The 22,048-nt window shown below is 39.6% G+C and overlaps 1 protein-coding gene across 1 annotated transcript in view; it reads left to right on the plus strand.

Moving 5' to 3' along the window:
• The window catches only part of LOC139721357 (uncharacterized), a 176,580-nt gene that overhangs the window by 127,822 nt on the left and 26,710 nt on the right, over window positions 1–22,048 (plus strand). The window contains exons 17-18 of the mRNA XM_071632674.1: window positions 1,285–4,953; window positions 5,101–6,744. Coding sequence (XP_071488775.1) covers window positions 1,285–4,953; window positions 5,101–6,744 — 5,313 coding nt within the window. The remainder of the gene's footprint in view (window positions 1–1,284; window positions 4,954–5,100; window positions 6,745–22,048) is intronic.

A 22,048-nucleotide genomic window follows, 5' to 3' on the forward strand; every position in this document is an offset into this window, starting at 1 on the left:
AATATACGTAAGGTGCAAGATTTTTAAAAGTTGATTATCAAGAGTATTACTGTAATCCTTCTCTTTTCAATATTTTTTTCTATTTATAGCCAATGCTATGAAGTTTTGCCTACATGTCTATTGTATAAAGTAAATCAAATACATTGTACTCAGGTGATAAGACCATCTTGCTCAAGATTAGCAAAGGTTGTTTTGGTAGATCTTACAGTTTATCTTCTATTCTATATTGTACAGAATCTCATTTCTGTTTCATTTTTCAATACTTCTATTTGATTATTTCACACTATTAAACCTTCTTGTATTCACATCATCGTTTCAAAGTAAATATATTTTCTCTTAGATCAAAATATAATTTCCTTTGATCATGTGTTCACTGCAGCCCCTGTAATACATGTGCTCATCCTTATTTTGCACAATCAAGAATTCGTCCTGTTCATTCCCTCTATCATACAGATTTGTAGCTCCACAGTTCTATAATTTAAAGAAAAATCTGTCACTCTGCTTGAAGTGTATGTCATACATTGTATCTTGATGCTAACTCAGTGTTCATAAAGCAATAAATTGTTAATGTTCTAATTTACTGAGTTGCTTTAGCATTTCCTGTCTTTTCATATCATATCTGCTGCATTTGGTAATTGGTTTAGGAACATATGCTATCTCTCTCTCTCTGGTATCCTTGCTGAAGCATTGCATTGTACTTTATCTGAACTCAATGGATATTGTCAAAATGACCACTTATTTCATTTTAATGATATGCTTGGTCTTCTACTCCTTATTACTACTGGCAGCGATGCTGAAAATGATATCTGTTTTGTTTAACTACCATCCTCGAGGGGGTCATTATTAGAAATATGTCAGGACATTTTTCCTTTTTTTTTTTATCTGAAATTTGAAATACTGAGATAGAATTTGTAATAGTATTGTTCATTTTGCCTTCAAATTATAGAGTGACATGGTTTTAAAGTTTTTAGAGATAAGCTCATAGAGCAATTTGAATTTTTGAAGTTATCTTTTCAGTGTCTCATGTAAAAACAAATCTTTTTCTGAACCAAATAGAATTACAGCAGTGTCATTTGGAATCATATTATCTTTACAGTATTGAGTAGTCATCAGACGTAATCAGTGATCTGCACAAGAATGTCAAAGTGATATTAACAAAGATGTTATTCTGTGTGAAATTATTTTGTTTCCTGCTCCTTATCCACCTTTATGACCAAGAGTGACAATAACCCAAGTGATTTGATTATAAACCAATTTGTTTTACCTTTTGTCCCATGATTGCAGAGAGAAGAGCTGACTATGGACCAGTCCAGTCCAATCGTTGAGGCAGAAGTTGAGAGAACCATGTCTGCAACCAGTTCTGATGATGTGTTTGCCACCCAGGATCAGGAACAAGAGAACAACAGCGATGAGAATGGTTTGGGGGTGGAGAAGGTGAATGGATACAGTCATGGCAATGATGATGACAAAGATCCATCAGAGTCCCAGAATCCTGTCATGAGAGTAGCCAGAACAGAGCACAAGAGACTTGGTAGAGTGGGCTCAGAGCTGGCTGCAGAATTTGAAGCATTTGTCAGCACACAGACATTAGACAATGACTCCATGCCATGGGCAGAACAACAGAAGGTGTCTAGTGAACTCATGGGGCTGCAGGAGACCTTCACACAGGAGGAGTTAGCTGCCCTCAAACATTATGCTGGTGGGAGGCGTGTGGAGGTGCTGACCATAGAGAGGCAGTTTGGGGAGAAGCTTGGAATGAGGCTGAACATCCAACGCACACAGTGTGAGGATAGTGTGACACAAAATGTGCAGATCAAGAGTGTCCATGAGGGTGGGGTTGCAGAGAGAGCTACGGGAGGGTCTGGTGGGTTGGCAGCAGGAGATGAGATATTGGCTGTCTCCAACCAGATCCTCAACAATAGGCCTTATCTAGACACTGTCCAAATCCTGTCCAATCTGCCCCTGAAAGTGAAAGTTGTAGTTGCCAGAGCAGAGGAAGAGTCTGAGGATGACGATTCCATGGGACAAAACTCACCGGTGTCTGAGTCCAACTCCAGTGGAAGATCCAGCTATGAGGAGACAAAATGGGGGGAAGAGGACATCTGGAAGAGGATAGAGAATACAAACATGGATTCAGTTCTCGGAGTCTATCTCAGTCCTAGAAGTGCCAGCTTGCAGATCAATGATAAAAATGGGCATACTTGGAGTGATAAAAGTGAGGAAATCTGGCAAAAAGTAGAAGGAAAGCAAAATGTTGATGCTTTAAACAAAAAGGAGAACATTAAGGTGAACTTTGTGAGTGATGTCAAAAGTCTCCCAGCTTCACATCTCTCTCCAAATTCCAAAAAGCACAAATCACACTTAAGATTCAGCAGTAGGAGCCCAAGTCCTCGTACTCCTGCCATGGCTGATGACACATTGTCCAGAGATAGTTCCCCAACAGTCTCATTCTCTCTCGATCTCACTGATGAAAATGAAGAGGACTTGGAGGACTTGCTGATGTTGGAAACGGAACCACTGAGTGAACAAGAAGGAGAAGATATTGATGCAAGGGAGGGGGATACCCAGAAGTCTGTTTACTACACACCTCAAGAGACACCAATCACAACTAATCTTAAGTACATGAAGTCATTGAAAGTGGATCTTGATGATAGCTTGTATCAGACACCAAGTGAGAATTTTGGATCTAAGGATACTGTTGATGAAGGCCTTGAGGCAAACGATCCTCCTGTTACAGATATTGATGACTTGATAGCATCAGATGATGGTTACATGGAAACCGAAGAATCCGAGTTGCCAAACAAGTCAGAAATCTTGCCAAAATCTGAATCAATCAGCCTGAAAAAGGATTCCAAAGTAGAACAAACTGTGAAAAAGGCTGACAGAGATCCTTTTGTAAATGAAGCAAAAGGGATAGTAAAGTCATCACCTGTGATCTCATCATCAAAGCCAAAGAGTGAAAATATTGTTTCTAAAGTCACAGCTCCAGTTTTGTCTACAAGCCCACCTACCTTGAAGACCACCTCTCCAAAGTCATACCCTAGTGATTCATCATCTTCTTCACCATCATCAGCTGAGAGCAGCCCTAGGAGCTCACCTGATCAGTTAACCACTCCAGCAGTCTCTGTGGTCAAGAGAGACAAGGCTCATTTGACTCCTGTTTCCCGCAGATTCAGGTCTTCAAGGGTCGACAAAGACGTTTTCAAGCAGAGAAGAAATATGTTTGAAGCAGCAAGCAAAGATGCTTCCCCACTACCATCTGTGCAAACAAAACCAAAACTTCCCACCAAGCCTGAAACAGCATCTAGATGGGTATCAAAAGCTAATTCCAGTGCCCATCAATCAAAGACACACAAAGAGCAAACAAATGGCAATAAGTCCTCTGATATCAACTCATCTACATCAGTGATTCCAAAGCAAAATGAGACATCATCTTCTAAGCAGGAGGCTTTGCAGGTGAAACCAAATCTTCCAAAACCTGACAGCCCTAAAGGTGGGAAAGAGCATGAGGAGTTTGGAGCAGACATTCGTGCCATGTCTAGTCTTGCTTCTAGCATGGAACATCTAAATGAAACAAAGTCAACCACTGATTCTTCAAATCCTCTGGCTTCCACTGTAGACGATATCTTTGCATCTGCTATGAATGATGCTCTGCAGGACACATCTTCTGAGGTTGTCTGTCTTGGTTCTGAGGCTAGTCATGCAGAGTTTAACGTCAGCAACGACTCCAAGATGGATATGCCGGTGATGAGACCACCTACTGGATTCAGAGATGACTCATTCATTGAGCCTTCCCAGTCTCAACTGCCAGAACTTGACAGCGATGAGGAGGGTGATGACTGTCCTGACATGGCTTGTGTCAGTGACACAGAGGAAGAGACACCAAGCCCAAGCAGAGATACAGGGAGCAGGGACAATATGGATTGCCAACCTAACTGGGATCATAGAAAGGGAACTGTCATCAAAGTTGTGTCTCCAGTTGTAGCTAGGAGTAAAATTAGCCAAAATCTGTCTGGTCAGAAGAAACTGATAAAAGCTGAAGCACTCTCCTTTACTTCTGATGATTCCAGTGCAGATGAGACGGAGAATGGGCAAAGGAAGCTTTCAGCATCAGTGGTGATGTCATCTAGGATGCAGCCAGAGACTGTCAAGGAGGTCACCTCTTCAGTCACATCCAGTGAACAAGCTTTCCAGGGTCAGGGTTATTCAGGGTCCGAAGCAAGTGACAGTCCAAGGAGCAATGGAGAACACACTGATTCTGTAGCCAGTGATGAAACCCCAATGTCCCCGAGGCTACCTCCAGATGGAGATGAATTTCCTGAACAGATTCCAAATTGTCCAAGTTCATCATCCCAAAATAATGCTGACATTTCAACTAAAGATAGCATAGACAAAACATTGATTCCAGCTGTTGAAAAGCTGAAAAGTCTGACAGTCAGTACAGATTCATCTGTTACAGCTGGTGCAGGCAACTCAGTTTCAGGTGGAAAGCCATCCCTCCCCAAAAAGCCAAATTTGACCAAGCTGAATCTGTCTTCCAAATCACAAAGTCCTCCAGTATCACCAGTTTCTCCAACAGCAAAAATGTCCCTTGCGTCCTTGTCATCCCAGACTCAGAGCAAGCCTCAACCTACGTTTTTCAAAGATGTGAAATTGAAATCTACTCCAAAGAAGAATAACGATGATGTATTCACATCACCACGTACTAGTCCAAAGCTCGGAAGTCCAAAATTAGGTTTGTCTAGGTGGGGCTCACGAGACAAATCAGATGGTGATGATGATATTGTGGCCAAGAGAGGAGCAATGTTTGGGGAAGTCATTAAGAGAAGGACATCATCTTCATCGTCGTCTACTGCCTCATCACCACCACCCACACCACAGAGAACCCCCTCACCCATCCATGCTCCTCGCAGCAGGGTAGAGCCAGTCAAAAAAGCTGATTTGGAAAGATTTGTTCAAAAGCCAAACAAAACAGACTCCAGTAAGGCCAAAGACTCATCAGTGAGGGAGGAATCAAGGATTCCACCTGCTGCTGAGAAACCTCACAGCAAAAGGTTACTTCAACCAGATAAGGTGACATTTGATGACATTGACATGCAGCTGAAGGAGGGTAAAGTTAAATCAGACAAGGAGAACACTGAGACTTCGCCCTCAGATGAACCATCAGTCAGTCTTAGGAAGACAAGCCGGTCCAAGTATGCTAATACAGACTCCTTCAATGATGGATCAGACAATGAGCTGGATGGCAGTGAGGATCCAAGTACAGAAGGCCAGGATCAAGCCTCTTATGCATGTTCAATGACCACTGAATCAGAAGGAAGTGGGGATGATGTTTTTATGCCTGCAAAGTCTGAAGGACCAGCTTCACTGAATGAAAAAAGTGTTAATGTACAAAAGACCAAGGTTCTGGGACTTGGTAGTGTGGAAAGTACTGGACGAACAAGGAGCGCAGCCCCTCCATTAAAACCAAGCCCTACAATGAAACCATCGATTCTGGATACTATGAATACAGTATCCTCTTCTTCTCAAAGACTGAAAGGTCTGTCGGTCCCAAAGAAACTCTCAGCTTCTACCTCACCAGTAGGTGCAGCGGCACCTGCTAGCACATCAAAATTTGGTATTCCTTTGTTGTCTAGCACCAAGACAGCACCAATGCTTCTTTCTACCAAAGCTGCCCCAGGAGCAGCCAACAATACAACCTCTGCTGGAAGTGAGCTCAGGTCAAAATTAGTGGCTAAAAAGTTCTCGTGGGAAACGGGGAAGGAAAAAGGAGCCACAAATGATCAGAAACCAACTGGGCTGGTTTCGCCAAATGTGAGCAGAACAACAGCTGACCTAAAGTCAAGTTTGGAAACTAGCCCAAAGAAGACCACTGGACAGTATAACACTACTAGCCGGGCAGCCATGTCAACATCACTTTCAAGACTCAGAGAAGAGCTGAAGTCTGCTGCGTCAAGAAAGGAAAACTCAGGCACGCAGCCTATTACAAGCTCTGGTGCTGCCAGTCAAGAGAAGGCGGACATCAATAGCAATGTGAAAGAGAGTATGTCAAAGCCTAAATTGCCAACCAAACCTGTGCTAACACGCAGGAACCCAATGGATAAAACAGTGTCAAAGATCAGTAAAAGAGTATCGTTTGAGGGTGATGATGCTCTAAACATTGTCCCAGGCTCCAAGTCAGATATTTCAAAGCAAGGCAAGACTAAAGACCCAGGTGAAGATGTCATCATACCTCAAAAAGCAAGTTCTGTATCCATGCCCAAGACATCAGGAGCATCTTCAGGCAAGAGTAAGGATGACAAAAATGCTCCTTCAATACCTTCTTCAAGTCCTCATAAACCGGAAGCACCAGTGAAAAGTACCCTCCTCAGTAAGCCAGACTCTCTACCTCTGAAACTGTCCTCCAACACCTCTGGCCATACTGTGCAGACTTCTGTGAAGCCACCAGTGCCAAGTACCAGGCCTCCGCTGGTCACCCGCTCACCAAGAACCACCTTGGCCAAACCTACAACCCCAATATTTGTAAGTGATGCTGACATCGAGGATGATGATGATGATGATGATGATGAAGAGGAGACTCTTAATGACAGGGACAGTGATGATGAGGTTGTGTCTCCTCCTGCTTTGCCCAAGATGCCACCACCACCACCATCACCATCAAGGATGAAGAGTCCTGTCTATCATGATGTCTCAGCAGATATCCTCAGTAGCCTTGATCCAGAGGAGGGTGTACTGGAGATAAGGGTGAGTTTATGTTCCTCATCATTTTCATGTCTTTCTTTGCCTTTGTATTCATGAGGTCTTCTTACATTATACATGAAGCTTATCTCTTTGGAGATGGCATGCATGGAGTCAGGAGGGATTGTTTTCCCTTCAAGATGTGGCATTTTCAATAAAAGTAACAAAATAAAGACAACTTTCCGAAAGAAACTGGACACTTGTTTTCAAAAGACATTACTACTTAAAATTTCAGTGCATAATCTGTCGCAAAGTCTTACAATATTCACCCCAAAAAATGTCTCTTTACTACATTTTTGCAGCAATTACAGCAAATGACATTCTTAAAAAAAATCTGAAGTATAACTGATTTTCAATGAAAAGCTGTGTAATACATGATAGAATGATCACAGTCCGTTTGTAGATTCAAAAATAGTTCTCATTGTCTTCTATGCCATAGCAATATTAGGAGTACTGACTTGATGCCGGTCATTTGATGAAGATGTTTTGAAGTACCAAGGGACCCATGCTGGATGATTTATTGAATTTCATGCACTTTCAATGATATGATACTTTTCTGTCATTGTCTTTGCCATAGCAACTTCTCTGAGAATAGATTCTCAAATATTGTCAGAAATTTTCTGTCTAATCCTCAGGAACACAAAGCAAAACAAAAATGTTTTGAAAACTGAGCAAAGAAAACAAGAGAGAGAGAGAGAGTGTGTGTGTGTGCCCCCATGGAGCTTTTGAGATACACTCAATAGAAAGAGAAATCCGTGGTGTGCCTCAATTGTTGACCTGGATTAAATTATCAGTGAGCCCTCTGTTGGCTAGTTGATGTGGATGCCAAATGTGAGTCATGAAACTAAATTTGTGGCATGAAGCTTTTCCCACGGGCAATTCGATGCATTGTGTAGACAAACCTTTTGCGTGCATTTTACTTCTGTGAATCTTGGCTCCTTGCAAACCCCCCCCCCCCAATTTGTGAAAGTTTCATGCACGTGAAAAAGTTTCAAAGACTGTCAATGGAGAGAAAGGGAGTGGCAATCAGAGGATGAGGAGTGGGAGGAAAGAGAGATTGGGATCATGCTTGTGGATAGAAGTTGTACGTAGGAGTAAGCAATAGTCTCCTTGATTACTGATGTAGACATAAGGGCAGTGAGCCCTCTGTAGGCAGAATTTTAAAATGGCTCTCTATGCCATCTACAAGACAAAACAACATTAAGTATGAAATACTATGGACACAAGCATTCATAAGGTATTGTTCTGCTTTGTAATCTTTGTGGTTGTTACGTATGTTGGTTTGTCTGTCTGTCTGTTTGTTTGTCTGTTTGTTTGTTTGATCAAACAATGATGACATAGTGCACAGTTTGTCAAACAAGCAAGAGGAATGTCACTTCCCTTTGTCCCATGGATAGTTTCTTCCCACCCAGATATTCTGAATATGGGCATCAAAAGTGGTATGATGGGAAAAGGCCAATTATAAAACACATGTGTAACTTCTTTCTTTGGAATGAATACCACAATTCAACTTTAGAAAGTAACAAGTTCAACTTGGAAAATCGTTATAACTCGACATGATTTGATATCAACATTTGATGTACACACTGTATTAGTCATGAGCCTGGAATTGCATTATACCTTGAACTAAGACTAAATAGACTCAAACTGTGATACTTCTAAACCAGAAAGCCTTTTTCTATATTCTCTCCTTTTCTTTTTAAGCTTACACCTTCAAATAGTTTTATACAGCGCACACGCACACACACACACACACACACACACATACACACTGCTTGTCAAAAAACAAGAATACAATTGAACTTTTTGCATTGATAACTTTCAAAATAAACAATCTAAATGCTGTTTCAGGACATGAACCTCCAACTTATTACCTACATCTTGCAGAAGAGTCCATTCAATTTAGGTCAGTGATCACAGAGAAATGTGGATCTTTGTAAACCGTGTCATGGGTCTGTTTCTTCCAAGTTAAGTATTTGGATACTTTTGGCATCCATATGAATGAAAATCTTTTGCTCACAACTGACAGGGCAATTAACTAATGAATTCAAATTCTTTGCATAATGTTGTATACCAACATGTAGATAAGTAAATGTGTAAATATGTAATATTATTGTTAATAATCATCTTGATGAAAAAAGAAAGAAAAAGATAACAATCTTTCAAGAGTTAATAATGTGATATCTTTCTTTATTCATTCATTTTCACACCCTACCAATGTTTGCTAAACTCAGAAATCTGCTTCCTTTTTATATATTTCATTTCTAATTTTAGGAAGTATTAGTTGCAAATGAAAAGAAACAGTCACTTTTTCAAAGAAGATATTTTTGTGCAAGAACACAATTGACAACTTCACAGTTTTAAGGCGTAAACACAATGGACAGCACATCTCATTACAAAACTTGGAATGAAGGGACTTCTGACATGCTCTAGATACAAAGACCCTATTTCTCTGTGACCACTGATGCAAATCAGGTTGGGTTTTCTGTAAGATGTAAATAAGAAGTTGTAGCTTCATACCCTGAAATTCCTTTTTGCCAATTTGATTGATTTGCTGTTTCTGAAGTTACTTTTGCCAAAAGTTAGATTGTAATTTTGTTAGGTTTTTTTTTTTTTTTTTTTTTTTGGGGGGGGCATACACTGTCATGATAGAAACAATGTGGTGGAGGCTGTGATATTTATTGTTGTTGCTGACCTTCGCGGGTTGGTATTTTATTCATTCATTTCCTGTACTTGATAAGTTGTACAAAACATGACATGAATAGCTTCTGTATTCATATTCTTTTCCATTGTGTGATTATTTCCAAGAGACATTTATTATTATGATCATTTGTCATCAGGATGCGGCAGGGATTTAATCATCCTGGCTAAACATGTTTTCAGACCTTTCAGAAAATTCTCAATTTTGTGGTCGATGCTGTTATGTCAAATGAAGTCATCTATCATCAGATAGTTTTGTTTATAATGCATTTGATTCATTTGTAACTTGTTTTGACAGAGGTGTTTCAGTTTTGGGCACAGTGCAATTTCATAAGAAATAAGAACAGATGATTTTAAAGTAACAAGCAAATATACTATTTTAGATATATGTGAAATGATATTGGAAAAACAAAATGTTCAGCTGCAATTCTATGGAGAGAATGCGTACAGGTATAAACACCAGAAGTCATATTTGCACCTTAAATCCCTTACTTTATGGAATTGGAAGAGTCATGTAATAATCCTATGGGATTACAATATACATGTAGAGTAGGAGATACATTAGGTTGAAAAGGCTGATACAATCTTACAACATTAACAGGGACAAATACACCTCAGTTGAATTTGAAAGACCTGGGCCCTGTTATATGAAGAGTTGCAATTGATTGTGTAGTTGATTTCCATTATAAGTCTGTGATAGCCTGTGTGGTAAGGGAATTCATAATCGATTATATCGTTTGATAGATAGGTAGCACAGGGATATCACACAATAGAAAGGTTGGCCCAGCTCCGGTTTATTAGAAAATCCCCATAACGAATTGTGTACAGCTTTTATCACTGATCTCTATGAAAGTACAAACACAGCGGAAGAACCTCAATTAGAGTTGAACATTACTAATGGAGGTGCACACTGATTTTGATTTTGATTTTGATTTTCATTATTTACCGTAATTATACACTGTATCTATTTTTTTTTTGTATGTTTGTACTTGTATTTTGGTATTTTGGTATTATTCTGGTATAGATATTAATTTTTCTGGTAAACTGTGCGCCTTATAAATGTATTGTATTATTATTATTATTATTATTACTAATGAGGATATGCTTTGATGCACATATTCGCTGGTGGGCAATTCTTTTCTAGCAGGCCTTTGGTAGTCTTGGTTTTCGAATGTAACTCAGTTCACTGTTAATAAAGCAATACATGTGTGTCTTTCATCCATTATAAGTGGAGTGTCTAATGGGCCATAGAAATCAACAGAATATTAAAACCACAATGCTTTCAATTGCAATCTTATCACCACAAAACTGAATCTTCCTTGTGAAGTAAGTCTGGACTTGTCGCATGTTGTTTGGGTGTGCAAGTTGTATACATGTACCTTGATACTAGTATTTGAATGACAGCAAGAAGGGCATAAACCTTGTGTACAGTGTACATTCATTCCACTCATAATCTTACATGAGTGAGTGCTTTAAAGGAATAAAATTGTGGTAATATCTTACTGACTTTTTAAAATCTAAGTGAATGAACATCTATGGTTGTTTCACACTCGGATTGGGGGGGGGGGGGTAATCAAGAAGAGTACTGTTTTAGTTTTTTTTTAATTTCCAAAATAAAGGTAATAGTAACCATCTGAAAATACCAATGATTATTATATGGTCACCACTGTAAGGATGTCATGTCACTTTCACATTAAGAAAAAAGAAATGATTGAGCATAGCTTACACCTAGGGGAAACTAATATGCAGTTGCTCCTTGCAATTGCTACCCTTGTGCTAGCTATACCAAAAAAACTGGAGAAAGTCCCCCCCCCCCTTTACTATGTTATAGAGACAACTTTCTCTCTCTATCTCTTCTCATCACATGATGAGAGGGTTGAAGATAAAGGTGATGACCTCATCACATCTGGTATTCCTACCAACCCTCAGAAGGCTCGGCCAGTCTCATAAAGACATTCCCAGACTGGTATCCCATCCTCCAGCCACCAATAGGATGAAATGGGATAGATATAGCTTTGACTGTGGGAGATGAGATTCGTACATGTCACACATGTTTGCTCAAGTGTTGATTGATACAGTCATCAACTAGGAATACGATCTCTTATACTGCAGAACTCTATGAATGGATGAGAAGGGGGTAGGGTGGGGTTGGTCTCTTCCAGGGGAATGGAATGTTACATGGCATCCTCCTACATCATCCCCTAGCAATGCAATAACATCCTCCAGGAATAGTGCTTGCATCACTTGATACCAAGCCATGGATGGAGATGAAGAAGAGAGATGGAGAATTTCTTGTGTATGCTGTCATGGTTTGAGATGTTGGCTCAGAGACAGACTGAGATGAAACTTGATGTCTAGTTTCTTCATGGAATCATTGCTGGTAAAATAGATTCTCCATGAGAAGACTGGATGTTTAATGTCATTTTGCTGGAGTACGTGCTTAGCATATAGGGGATCATATCTGCATCACCGAAGTCAATGTGTGACCTGTGCCCTCTATGTTCATGTCTTCAAGTCATCCTGGTAATGCTTGGGAGTTAGTCGTTTGCTGCAACGCGTGGAGAATATGCACTCGTGAAAAATATTTCCATCACCATTGATGCCTTCCCTGCTTTGTGAATATACCTTTTTATTCATTGCTGCCAGGAAGAATATCTTTATCGTGTATGTAGCAAACATCCCTTCTACAGTCTAGAGATGTGATGGGGAAAAAATTGCCTTTTGTGGATACAAATGAATCAGGCATCAATTGTGAAACTTCACAGAAGATACAAGGATGTTATTTAATATGCTCTTGTGTTGGTAGACTTCACAAGTCAAACTTGAAAATGTGATAACAGGAAGTCTTGAAGAGAGGCTACCATTACTGTCCATCAAAGTACAGATAGAGGATGCTAATTTCCCTATATTGAATTAATTCTTGAGAGAAACCCCTAGTATACATCTCATGTAGCAATACCTGAAGCTAGCTCTCCATCCTGTGTTAAGACTAATGTGGAGGCAGATTACACGTCCCAGGAAGGTGTGTCTCTTGTCAAGAAATAAATCTTTGAGATTATCTGGATGAGTACATCACCCTAAAGGCACAGATTGTGACATCATGCATACAGGTTTACTGGTGAGTGCATTCCAAGAAACCCCTCCCTTGCTCCCTCCATATATCCCTCAGTTCAAAACTTCTACCTGGTTTTGCATGCTGTCTTAGGCTGCGTTAGATATCATCTTTCCCATGTTTGAAACAATTTTCAATACCCATTATTAAAACATGTTTGCAAAAGCCTTTCAGATTGCCTCTCTTTGAGTTGTTGCATTTGTCATCTCTATCACTAGTCAAGAGGAAGGCCTTGTCATTGCACACCTCCATTGCACTGTTTGACTCGAGGAGCAGGGATCATGTAGTTGGCGTGAGTAGGTCCAGCCTGTAAACATGTATCAAAATGCTTTTGCATTTATCATCTTCACAGAAACGCATTTCTGGCTCAAATGTGTTTGAGATCGCACTTTTTTTGGCATTTCAGAAAGGCATTTCTAACCCCCAAATCAAAACAGCTTTACGTTTATCATCTGTCCGAATTGCCCTGAAAGTTGCTTGGAAAAAGCGAGTTGACAAAAGTACCCATAGAGGCTCCTTTGAAGCTCAGATGATTACCAACAATGCCAAGCATTAATTGTAGCCAGTATTAATTGGCTTCTTATCAGTATCAGACCATTAGAGCCTGTTACAGCTGATGGGGCACATGCCACTAAAAGGCTGTAGCACTCATTGCCAGAGTGTCATGACCTTCTCCAATTAACCACTAAAAGCATGCAGTTTATATATGGATGAGCATACAGTATAATACACCTTATCATGTCTTCCATTAAATGCCAAATTTACGGTCACTCCACATTTTTTTACTTTCATTTCATTGAAAAGAATCATCTCTCAGATGTCTGTCCTCTTAAGTTTTTGATTACAGTTAGATTGGGGTAAAGGAAGGCTAGGCTGTTTCCAGCAGTTGTTACAGTTGTATTAACTTTATCCTTCTTTGTTCTTCATATGATTGTATTACTGATATTATCGACAACAAGAATAGCAATGATAGTTAAAATGATAAAGGCCTAATGTTTATTATCATTGATATTCTTGTCAGTAATACTAGCAAATATATCATTCTTACAAAAATTGTGACTGCAAAGTTTCTTCATTCTGTTTTGTCAATCCTCTTGATTTAGTAGAATAGAGGAAAGTGCTACAGAAACTATCAAGTTTGGCTCCTGGAAAGGAGAAATGACAGAAACCTTTATATATATGTGTATGTGCAGTAAGATGGGTCTTGTCTGGAAGACTGAATTAGATGCTTGAATCCTCACTAACTATAAGTATGTATCAAAGTGCAGTGCAATACCCATGTCCACATGGCCTTTGATAAATAAAGAAAATGATAAAACAGTGGAGTAGAGGTCTCATGAAAATGACACCTAAATTAAGAAGTTATAGCATTTTAGTGTTACACATATTTTCACCACATTTGGTTGTTAAAACAGTCCATTAATTAAGAGTAAGATTTTCATTTCATATAAAGAGAATTAGTGAAGATTTGTGAGCAAATCAGTGGGTGACTTGTAGACTGTTGGCATCACCCCTTTGTGTAATTTTCATGTTCATTTTGGAGTAACCGTTGCTATTTCAAGAAAGTATGTAAAATTTGAAAATTCTATAACTTTGTTATTTTATGTCCAATTTCAATGAACTTTTATCATTCATGTGGTAGATAGAATAAGTCAAGTTGACCAAAGAGAGGAACTGTCTTTGAGTTACATGTAGTCCCAGAAGCATGTTATACCACCTGAATGCTACACTAGTATCCAAATAATAAATGTTTATGAGTGCAATGGACAGAATATTTCATGGGGTGAAATATGAAATGATGCAGTTAACGTGGTGCAGCCGAGTTTAATGGATCAGTGATTTCATCTTTTACTGAATGAAAAATTTGTCCATTGCACGAGTGAAAAATGTTGATTATTTGTTTAATATAACACCTAAGAATAGATCTTTGTCATTTGATGTTTTATGAATTTAGAAACAAGAGAGAATGTGCGAGATCTGAGATCGAGAGAGTGCCACACGCTATACACTAGTGCGCTGTCCATCAATATGCTTAATTGCATGCACACTGCGAATGCAAGTGTTTTACGTACATGTACATAGTGTGCCATGGCTCTCAGAAAAGTACATTGATCCAAGTTTGCAAGGTAAATGGGGCCATAGTAAAATAGAACAAATGATCGATCTTAAACAACCAATCAAATGACCAGGATATGTTTAGGTGTTATATAAAGATAGATCTCTAGCTATATGAGAGCTCTATGGCCAGTAGACTCTTCAAAACAGTGGTCACTACAAGTGATACTAGCACATCCCTGACTGCTTTCACTGACCAGTCAATCTATAGAAATAGCCTGGGTCACTTCAAGGGTCACTGTGCGAAGATCAGATGTTGTTTTTTTTTTTCTTTTGTACCCTTATTCTAAGAATACACAGTGGACGTTCTGAAGCACAATGGGTGGAAATGCTGGTAGTATTTGTAAATAGATATGTAAGATGCATTCAACTGGTACATATGTTCACATAAAAAGGCTCACTATCTTCCTCTCTCTCTCTCTCTCTCTCTTCTTGATGTATGTGTCTGTTTACATTGTGCATTTCTACTTGTGATACATGTGTATATTCATCTTCAGACCATCTGTAGATTTTCTCTCTCCCTCTCCCTCTCTCCTTGATCTTTCCCCCAATGTGCTAAAGTTCCCTTCCCCAGCCTCACTTCATTGTGTGTGTAGATTGTACGTGTGTATGGGAGCTGTGTATTCCCTGCCAGTAATGCATGCTGAGCGTACAGCGCTGGCTGGTTGCTTGGCAGGCAATCCATAACTGTATGTTTCCGCTTCCTATTGTTGCTAGGACAATTTTTTTCCCTTCCTCCTTCCCGCTCCATCCACAATGTGTGTGTGGCTAATTATAATCCAGCATAATTCTTGACATTTCCACCAATTAAAACCCTGGGGGTATATTGGAGGTGGATGAAAAGGAGGAATCCAATCTGAATTTATTGAGCTGCTGCTGAAGACTGAGACAAGCAGAGATGCTCACGTTGACTCTCCCTGGACTAGTGGCAGTGCAGAGGAGAGCAGGGTGCTCTGTTGTGGATCAAACCAGCCTTCTTCTCTAGGATTGCTGGCTCAAGCTACAGGTATTTGGCTGCAGCTCTAGATGCGTCATTGTTTTCCATGAATCCCTGCTAGAGCTATGGCAGTGTTTGTGTATGAGAGCTGAGCAGTGTGATAGTATTGAGCAGAGAGGGATAAGAGAAGGGGTGAAGTATAGTGAGTGTGTGCAGAGGGCACACAGGGGGTGAACCCCATCACCTTTACCAACTCTTAAGTTTGTTTCTGTAGATGGAATTATGATGTCATGGCCTTGAAAGGATTCATATGTCATGTGACACATCTTACCTGTGATCCTAGCTCAGAGATAGATTGGTTGATCAAGAGATTGTTACGTTTCAGTAACTGATTTCTTGTATCGAGAGAGTGTTGACACACAGTAGGCAAGATCTACTATTGATCAGAGCATACTGTGACATTTTTAGAGCAAATATCCATTTAGAACTAGGCCCACAATGTGAGTATGTTTATTTGTTTGTTTGTTGCATCTGTGTGCTCAAAGTTCAGTGACAGTTGCACAATTCTGAGCACTTTTGAATTGAGTGTGAGTAGCCACAGAACATTTAAGGTTGCTGTTGACCTAAATTTCGAGAAGTCAGAATATAGGAGATATACTAGGTCCTATTGATTGTGAGAACTGTGACTGAGAATGTATGTCCTGTTTGGTTACATTATTTGTATGCTTATATCTTCTAAGAGTGGGAAGCAATATTTTTTTCATCAAAGATGTACCATAGTATGTAGCTAAGAAAGGATAGTAAAACACACAGAGGCTTTGTAAGTAATATCGACCACATCAGACACACAGCTGGCACACACATCTGGTTTCCTCTCAGCAGGAGACTACAGTGTTTGTATGTGAGAAGTGTCTGCAGCAACACACTGCCACTTGGGGCCCACGCACGGTTTGCCGTGAAATTGAATTCCAGCGGGAGCGCTGAGATTTTCAGCAGGAAATGCAGAATGTGCCGCGGGTATGTTTGCCAGCATGCGTAGCGTGCATGGCATTAGGAGCTACATTCTAAAACATAAATTACAGGGGAGAGCAAGATACTGTGGTGTGGGGAGAATAGTAACTTGGCTGTCTCAAGTGTAGTGTAGCCATCCACTACAGCAGACAGACACTGGATCAGTTATACCTGTAGGCAATGGGGCATACCTAATGAACACATTCAGGTTTAAAGGGGCTACACAGCCTTTACTGCATTAAATTTGTTCATGAAAGTTTAAGAACATTTCCAGGGCTGCCAACTCTCACGCATTGAGCGTGAGACTCAAGCATTATGGTCCTTTCTCACTCTAAAACTTTATTTCATTTGCATGCATTTCTATTGATCTCACTCATTTTGACTCCTAAATTATAGCATTGGCCTATGGGAGTCTCACTCTCAACTAGTTTCCATTGTTGGCAGCCCTGTATTTCTGGTTATTTCATCTTGTGAATAGCTAACCTCACAGCCGTAAGATTAAGGAGGTAGATCTCATGATTGCCATACTTCAATGAATTGTCACATGATCAATCAGAATGATGACACAGATATCTCAAATCAGTCTTACGTGTAGATACATGATTGAAAACTATTTATTGTGCCAGTTATGTATTTCTCTAACGATGTGTTAAACATTTAAGTACAGTACAATGAAGTTTCAGGTCTCAGGTTTCAGCGTTATCCTCAACTAGAGATCATTTCTATGAATTATGAGATCTATCAGCCTTCATGTTTGACATGTTTTGACATTTATAAAGATTTCCCTGTAATAAATGATTGGTGTGAAACCGATACCTGCAGCCTCATTACTCAGACTGCCTAAGCACAGTGGTAAAAGGCGGAAAATTTGCTTGAAGTTGGCTGTGTAGGCAAGATTTGTAAAAGGTAGAAAAACAAGTGTCTATGAGAGCACTTTCCATTTCTGTCCTAGTATTATTGAGAGGAAACTAACATTCAAGTCCTCTTATGACGCACAGTGTCTTGCATTTTTTAGTAAAGGAAAAACTTTCAGAATAATGAAGTGATCCAAGACTTGCAGTATAAGGTTTGCATCCCTTGAAAGATAAGTACGTCAGACACTGAACAAATCTTATCCCTAAACCGAGAGGTATTGTGTGTGGGTGGTTATCACATGCTTATAAGAAGAAAAATATGATTTTTAGTATGATAGAAATAAACTTGATAAAGATGTCACACATTTAAACATGTTTACATGAGACCTTACAATATGTCTTCTGTTCACATTGTGGTTTAGGGCCTCATTTCTGTTTAATGGTAGGGGGTCCAAGTTGAAACGTAGTCATTACAGCCAAAATGACTGCTCCTCAGAACAACATAGCAACAACTAATACCCCTAGTCTGTGCATCATAGATTCCATTACTACAGCAGTGTGACTTATGTTTCCTGCCATAAATGTGTAAATCAACTTTGTATGAAGTGAAAATGCCGGCAAAGTTTCCAATTCACTCCTCAGTAATATGAAAGGTAGATATTGTGCTGTTACTGAGCAATCAGTATATACAATGTACACTGTTATTTGCTGGGCATGTCATAGACTAGTGTGAAGCACTTTCTGAGTACAGTGTATGTCTAGACTGTTACATTGTGGCAGTAACTCAGACTATCAGATGAATGTTTCCATAGCGATGAGTCATACTAGGTAATCATGCATTAATACAGCATCCCCCGTCGCTGTTCCTCATTCTCCATCTGCCCTCCATTTCTCCTCCGTATCCATTTGTGTATGGAAAGACTATTCCCTGATAACACAATAAGTAGGCTCATGTGTCACACAAGACCAGGGTTTTCATTGCCCCTGTATGTTGGGTTGGGTTTGTTGCCATCTCGTTCTCGAAAGTAATCAATACCACGGTCGTATTGGGAGAACTTTGAGATGGAATTTCTAGAGGTGGACCAGACTTGAGAACATGTGTAAGACAAATGTGAGGTTGGGTCTATCTACACATGTGTTCATCAGCAAAGATGTGTAATATCTTACACCAAAATTACAATTGATTGTGGACATTGTATGACAAAATGGGACAATTGTAAGTTTAGATACTAGTACATGGCTAACCAGTTGAAATAGTATCATGATTATTTACAATTTCTAACAAGGTGCGAAGCTGCCATTTTCTCTTTCCTCCTTTCAGTGTATGTTTTGAGTCAGGGTGGAGAGAAAACAAAATTTACATTTGTAACTCCACTTTCACTTTTTGTCAGAAACTGGGAAAAAGTGAGACCAACATTGTCTTGAGTAGAGCCTGGTAACCAAGACTAATGATTCAAGAGACTGTCATTGTCTTGAGTAGAGCCTGGTAACCAAGGCTAATAATGAAGAGGCTGTCAGAGCATTCACTGATGGAGAAGGTGGATGGAGTGATGAGAAGGTGGAGGTGTGTGGGAGGGAGCAATACTTTCCTTCATTCATGCTTGGCTGAAACTGGACACGAATGACCTCGGGGTCACCATGTATATGAAATATGAAAATTAATTGCTTTGGATTATGATACGCCCACGCCTTTGTGAGTGAAAGATTCAGTGCTTGCCCTATGGTGCTCCCTGTGGTACACGGTTTATGAGTATTGACGTGTGGGTACTAGGAATGAGTGCAGTGAAACTTCCCTTTACTGAATACTGCATATAAATTCCATGTATATCCTGAATTCCTCTGTTAGGACTTTTCCATGTGTACAAAACGTAAATCTCTGCATTCCTCTGATTGGGCATAAAGCCAAATGACTTTGTGCCAAATGTGAACTTGAAATGATTTCCTTTTCATACTATCCTTCGGAGCAAATTCTAAAAAGGGAATTTACTTCTCTTTATTCATTTTCCATGCTCATGGCAAATGAAATGTGCCTGGCTCACTTGTAGGGATGTAATACTCGTCATGACCAGTCTAAGTTTCAGCGTCAACGTGCCGTTTTGCATGTCACATGTTTGTCAGAGGTAGAGGATGAAACCAAAACCTAGGCTTGGCATGAAAACTAGTCTTCACGTAGATCTCGTGATTAGCACTGCCACTAGACTTTCAGTTTACCATCCTGTCTGATTGAAAATGAAAAGTTTGAGTTTGAGCAAAGCAGTGACATATAATACTTTACCCAGTATGTAAACTTCCCCTAAAAATATTGAGCAATGAGAAATCCTCAAGATGGGGAAATTTGATTCATGTTGCTGGGTATTTTTGTTTAACAGTAGCCCAGAACAGTAAAAACAATTTTTGCCTAGAGCACTCCACTGAGTGGATTTGGTGCATTATAAATTATGTCTATTATTATTATTATTATTATTATTACCCACGCCGATGAAAATCGGCAGGGGGTTATGTAAAGGGTTCCGTATGTTTGTTTGTTTGTTTGTTTGTTTGTTTGTTTGGTTTTTTTGTTTGTTTGTTTGTTTGTTTGTGTGTTTGTATGTTTGTTTGTTTGTTTGTTTGTTTGTTTGTTTGTTTGTGTACAAGATAACAAGAGAACGGGTAAACAGATTTGCACGAAATGTTCAGGGAATGTTTGGATAATGACAGGAAAGAATCGATTAGATTTTGGTGATAATCGGTTGACCCTTGCAAATTCTGTGTGACCTTGAAGTTTTGACCCCATGGTATAGTGACCATTCCGAAAATTTCCCGTTTCTCACTTTGCGATTTTCCGCTACCATACGAAAACATAAACTCCCCAACGATCCGACTTCGCTGCTCAAATGTTCGTAAGAATTCCGAAATTTACGTTTAGGCCTATTTGAGGGACTATGTCCTTCTAGATTTATGAAAGTTCGTTCTCCGTCATCACAAACTGGCCCGTATTTTGATGATTTTTCAAATTAACATTGATTGTTTTTTGTCGTTGGAAGAGCATTTTGCTCGGTCGCAGTCACACTGCACGATATGCGTGCTCAATGTCAATGCGTGTGCAAGGCCGCTGAAAATGCATCGCGCTCTACACTGTTGGTGCAAAATTGCACCGGGGACGTTGCGGCGCTCGTTGGTGGCCGAATACTGGTGCAGTAGACATTTGCATTCAACCCTTGCATTGAATAATTCCCGTAGACACTAATCATAGGGGTAATTGCCTAGGGGGTACGTAAATTTTGTTTTTCTTTTTGCTTTTGTGGATACCATCAAAGATCGTACACTCATACGACCTTTGATATTTGATGATTTTTCAAATTAACATTGATTGTTTTTTTCGTTGGAGGAGCATTTTGCTCGGTCGCAGTCACACTGCACGATATGCGTGCTCAATGTCAATGCGTGTGCAAGGCCGCTGAAAATGCATCGCGCTCTACACTGTTGGTGCAAAATTGCACCGGGGACGTTGCGGCGCTCGTTGGTGGCCGAATACTGGTGCAGTAGACATTTGCATTCAACCCTTGCATTGAATAATTCCCGTAGACACTAATCATAGGGGTAATTGCCTAGGGGGTACGTAAATTTTGTTTTTCTTTTTTGCTTTTGTGGATACCATCAAAGATCGTACACTCATACGACCTTTGATATCATCACACTCTCGGCTTGCTATAATCAAAATATCCCGCAAGAAAACGGCGTATTTCTCGATTTTTAGCGCTTTTTCCGCGACCCGTCGCGTAGACAATACTCTTAAAACTGGACTTAATTCGCGCGCGCTTGGAAAAGTTCCGATTCTGCACTTTTGACGGTGGAATTTGGGATTTTCGATGGATTTTTGGAGGAGACTTAAGGACTTTCCTGTACGTGAATGAGTGTTAATACCATATGTGTAATGATGTGATTTGCGTGTGATGTGACTGTAGAACCGAAGATCGTACACTTCAGTGTACGATCTTTGGTAGAACTCACTGGCTGGTGATAAAGCACACTGGCAATTAAGTGGCCGAATTCTGGTAGATGACCGAATGCACATTATGTTTACCCCGACTTTGTACTTAGGCGTGGGTCTGCCGCCTTTGACGGCCCCTCTCTAATTATTGTTGTTGTTGTTGTTGTTGTTATTTATTGTTATTATTTTTATCATTATTATTATTATTATTATGATTATTATGATTATTATAATTATTATCGTTATTATCATTATTATCATTATCATTATTATAACTATTATTACTACTACTACTACTACTACTACTACTACTACTACTATTACTACTACTACTACTAATACTACTACTACTACTACTACTACTACTACTATTACTACTGCTATTACTATTTTATTAAACTTGTAAACAAACAAACAGTACCGGAACATTTTCCACTAGGACTGAGTGCTGGAGTTTGAGTTATGAGGGAATTATATTTTATTAGATATCTTTATTCACAGAACCCTGGGAGCATCATGTAAAAGTTCTTTCTGGCCTGGGGGGGGGGGGGGGGGGGGGGGGGGGAGAGAGAACTAAGATTTAAGATTTATTGCATTTTGGTCATGTGGAT

The sequence above is a fragment of the Diadema antillarum genome, unplaced genomic scaffold (assembly GCF_040938485.1).
Source record: "Diadema antillarum isolate AM-2024a unplaced genomic scaffold, OU_Dant_1.0 scf00000141, whole genome shotgun sequence".
NCBI lineage: Eukaryota > Metazoa > Echinodermata > Echinoidea > Diadematoida > Diadematidae > Diadema > Diadema antillarum.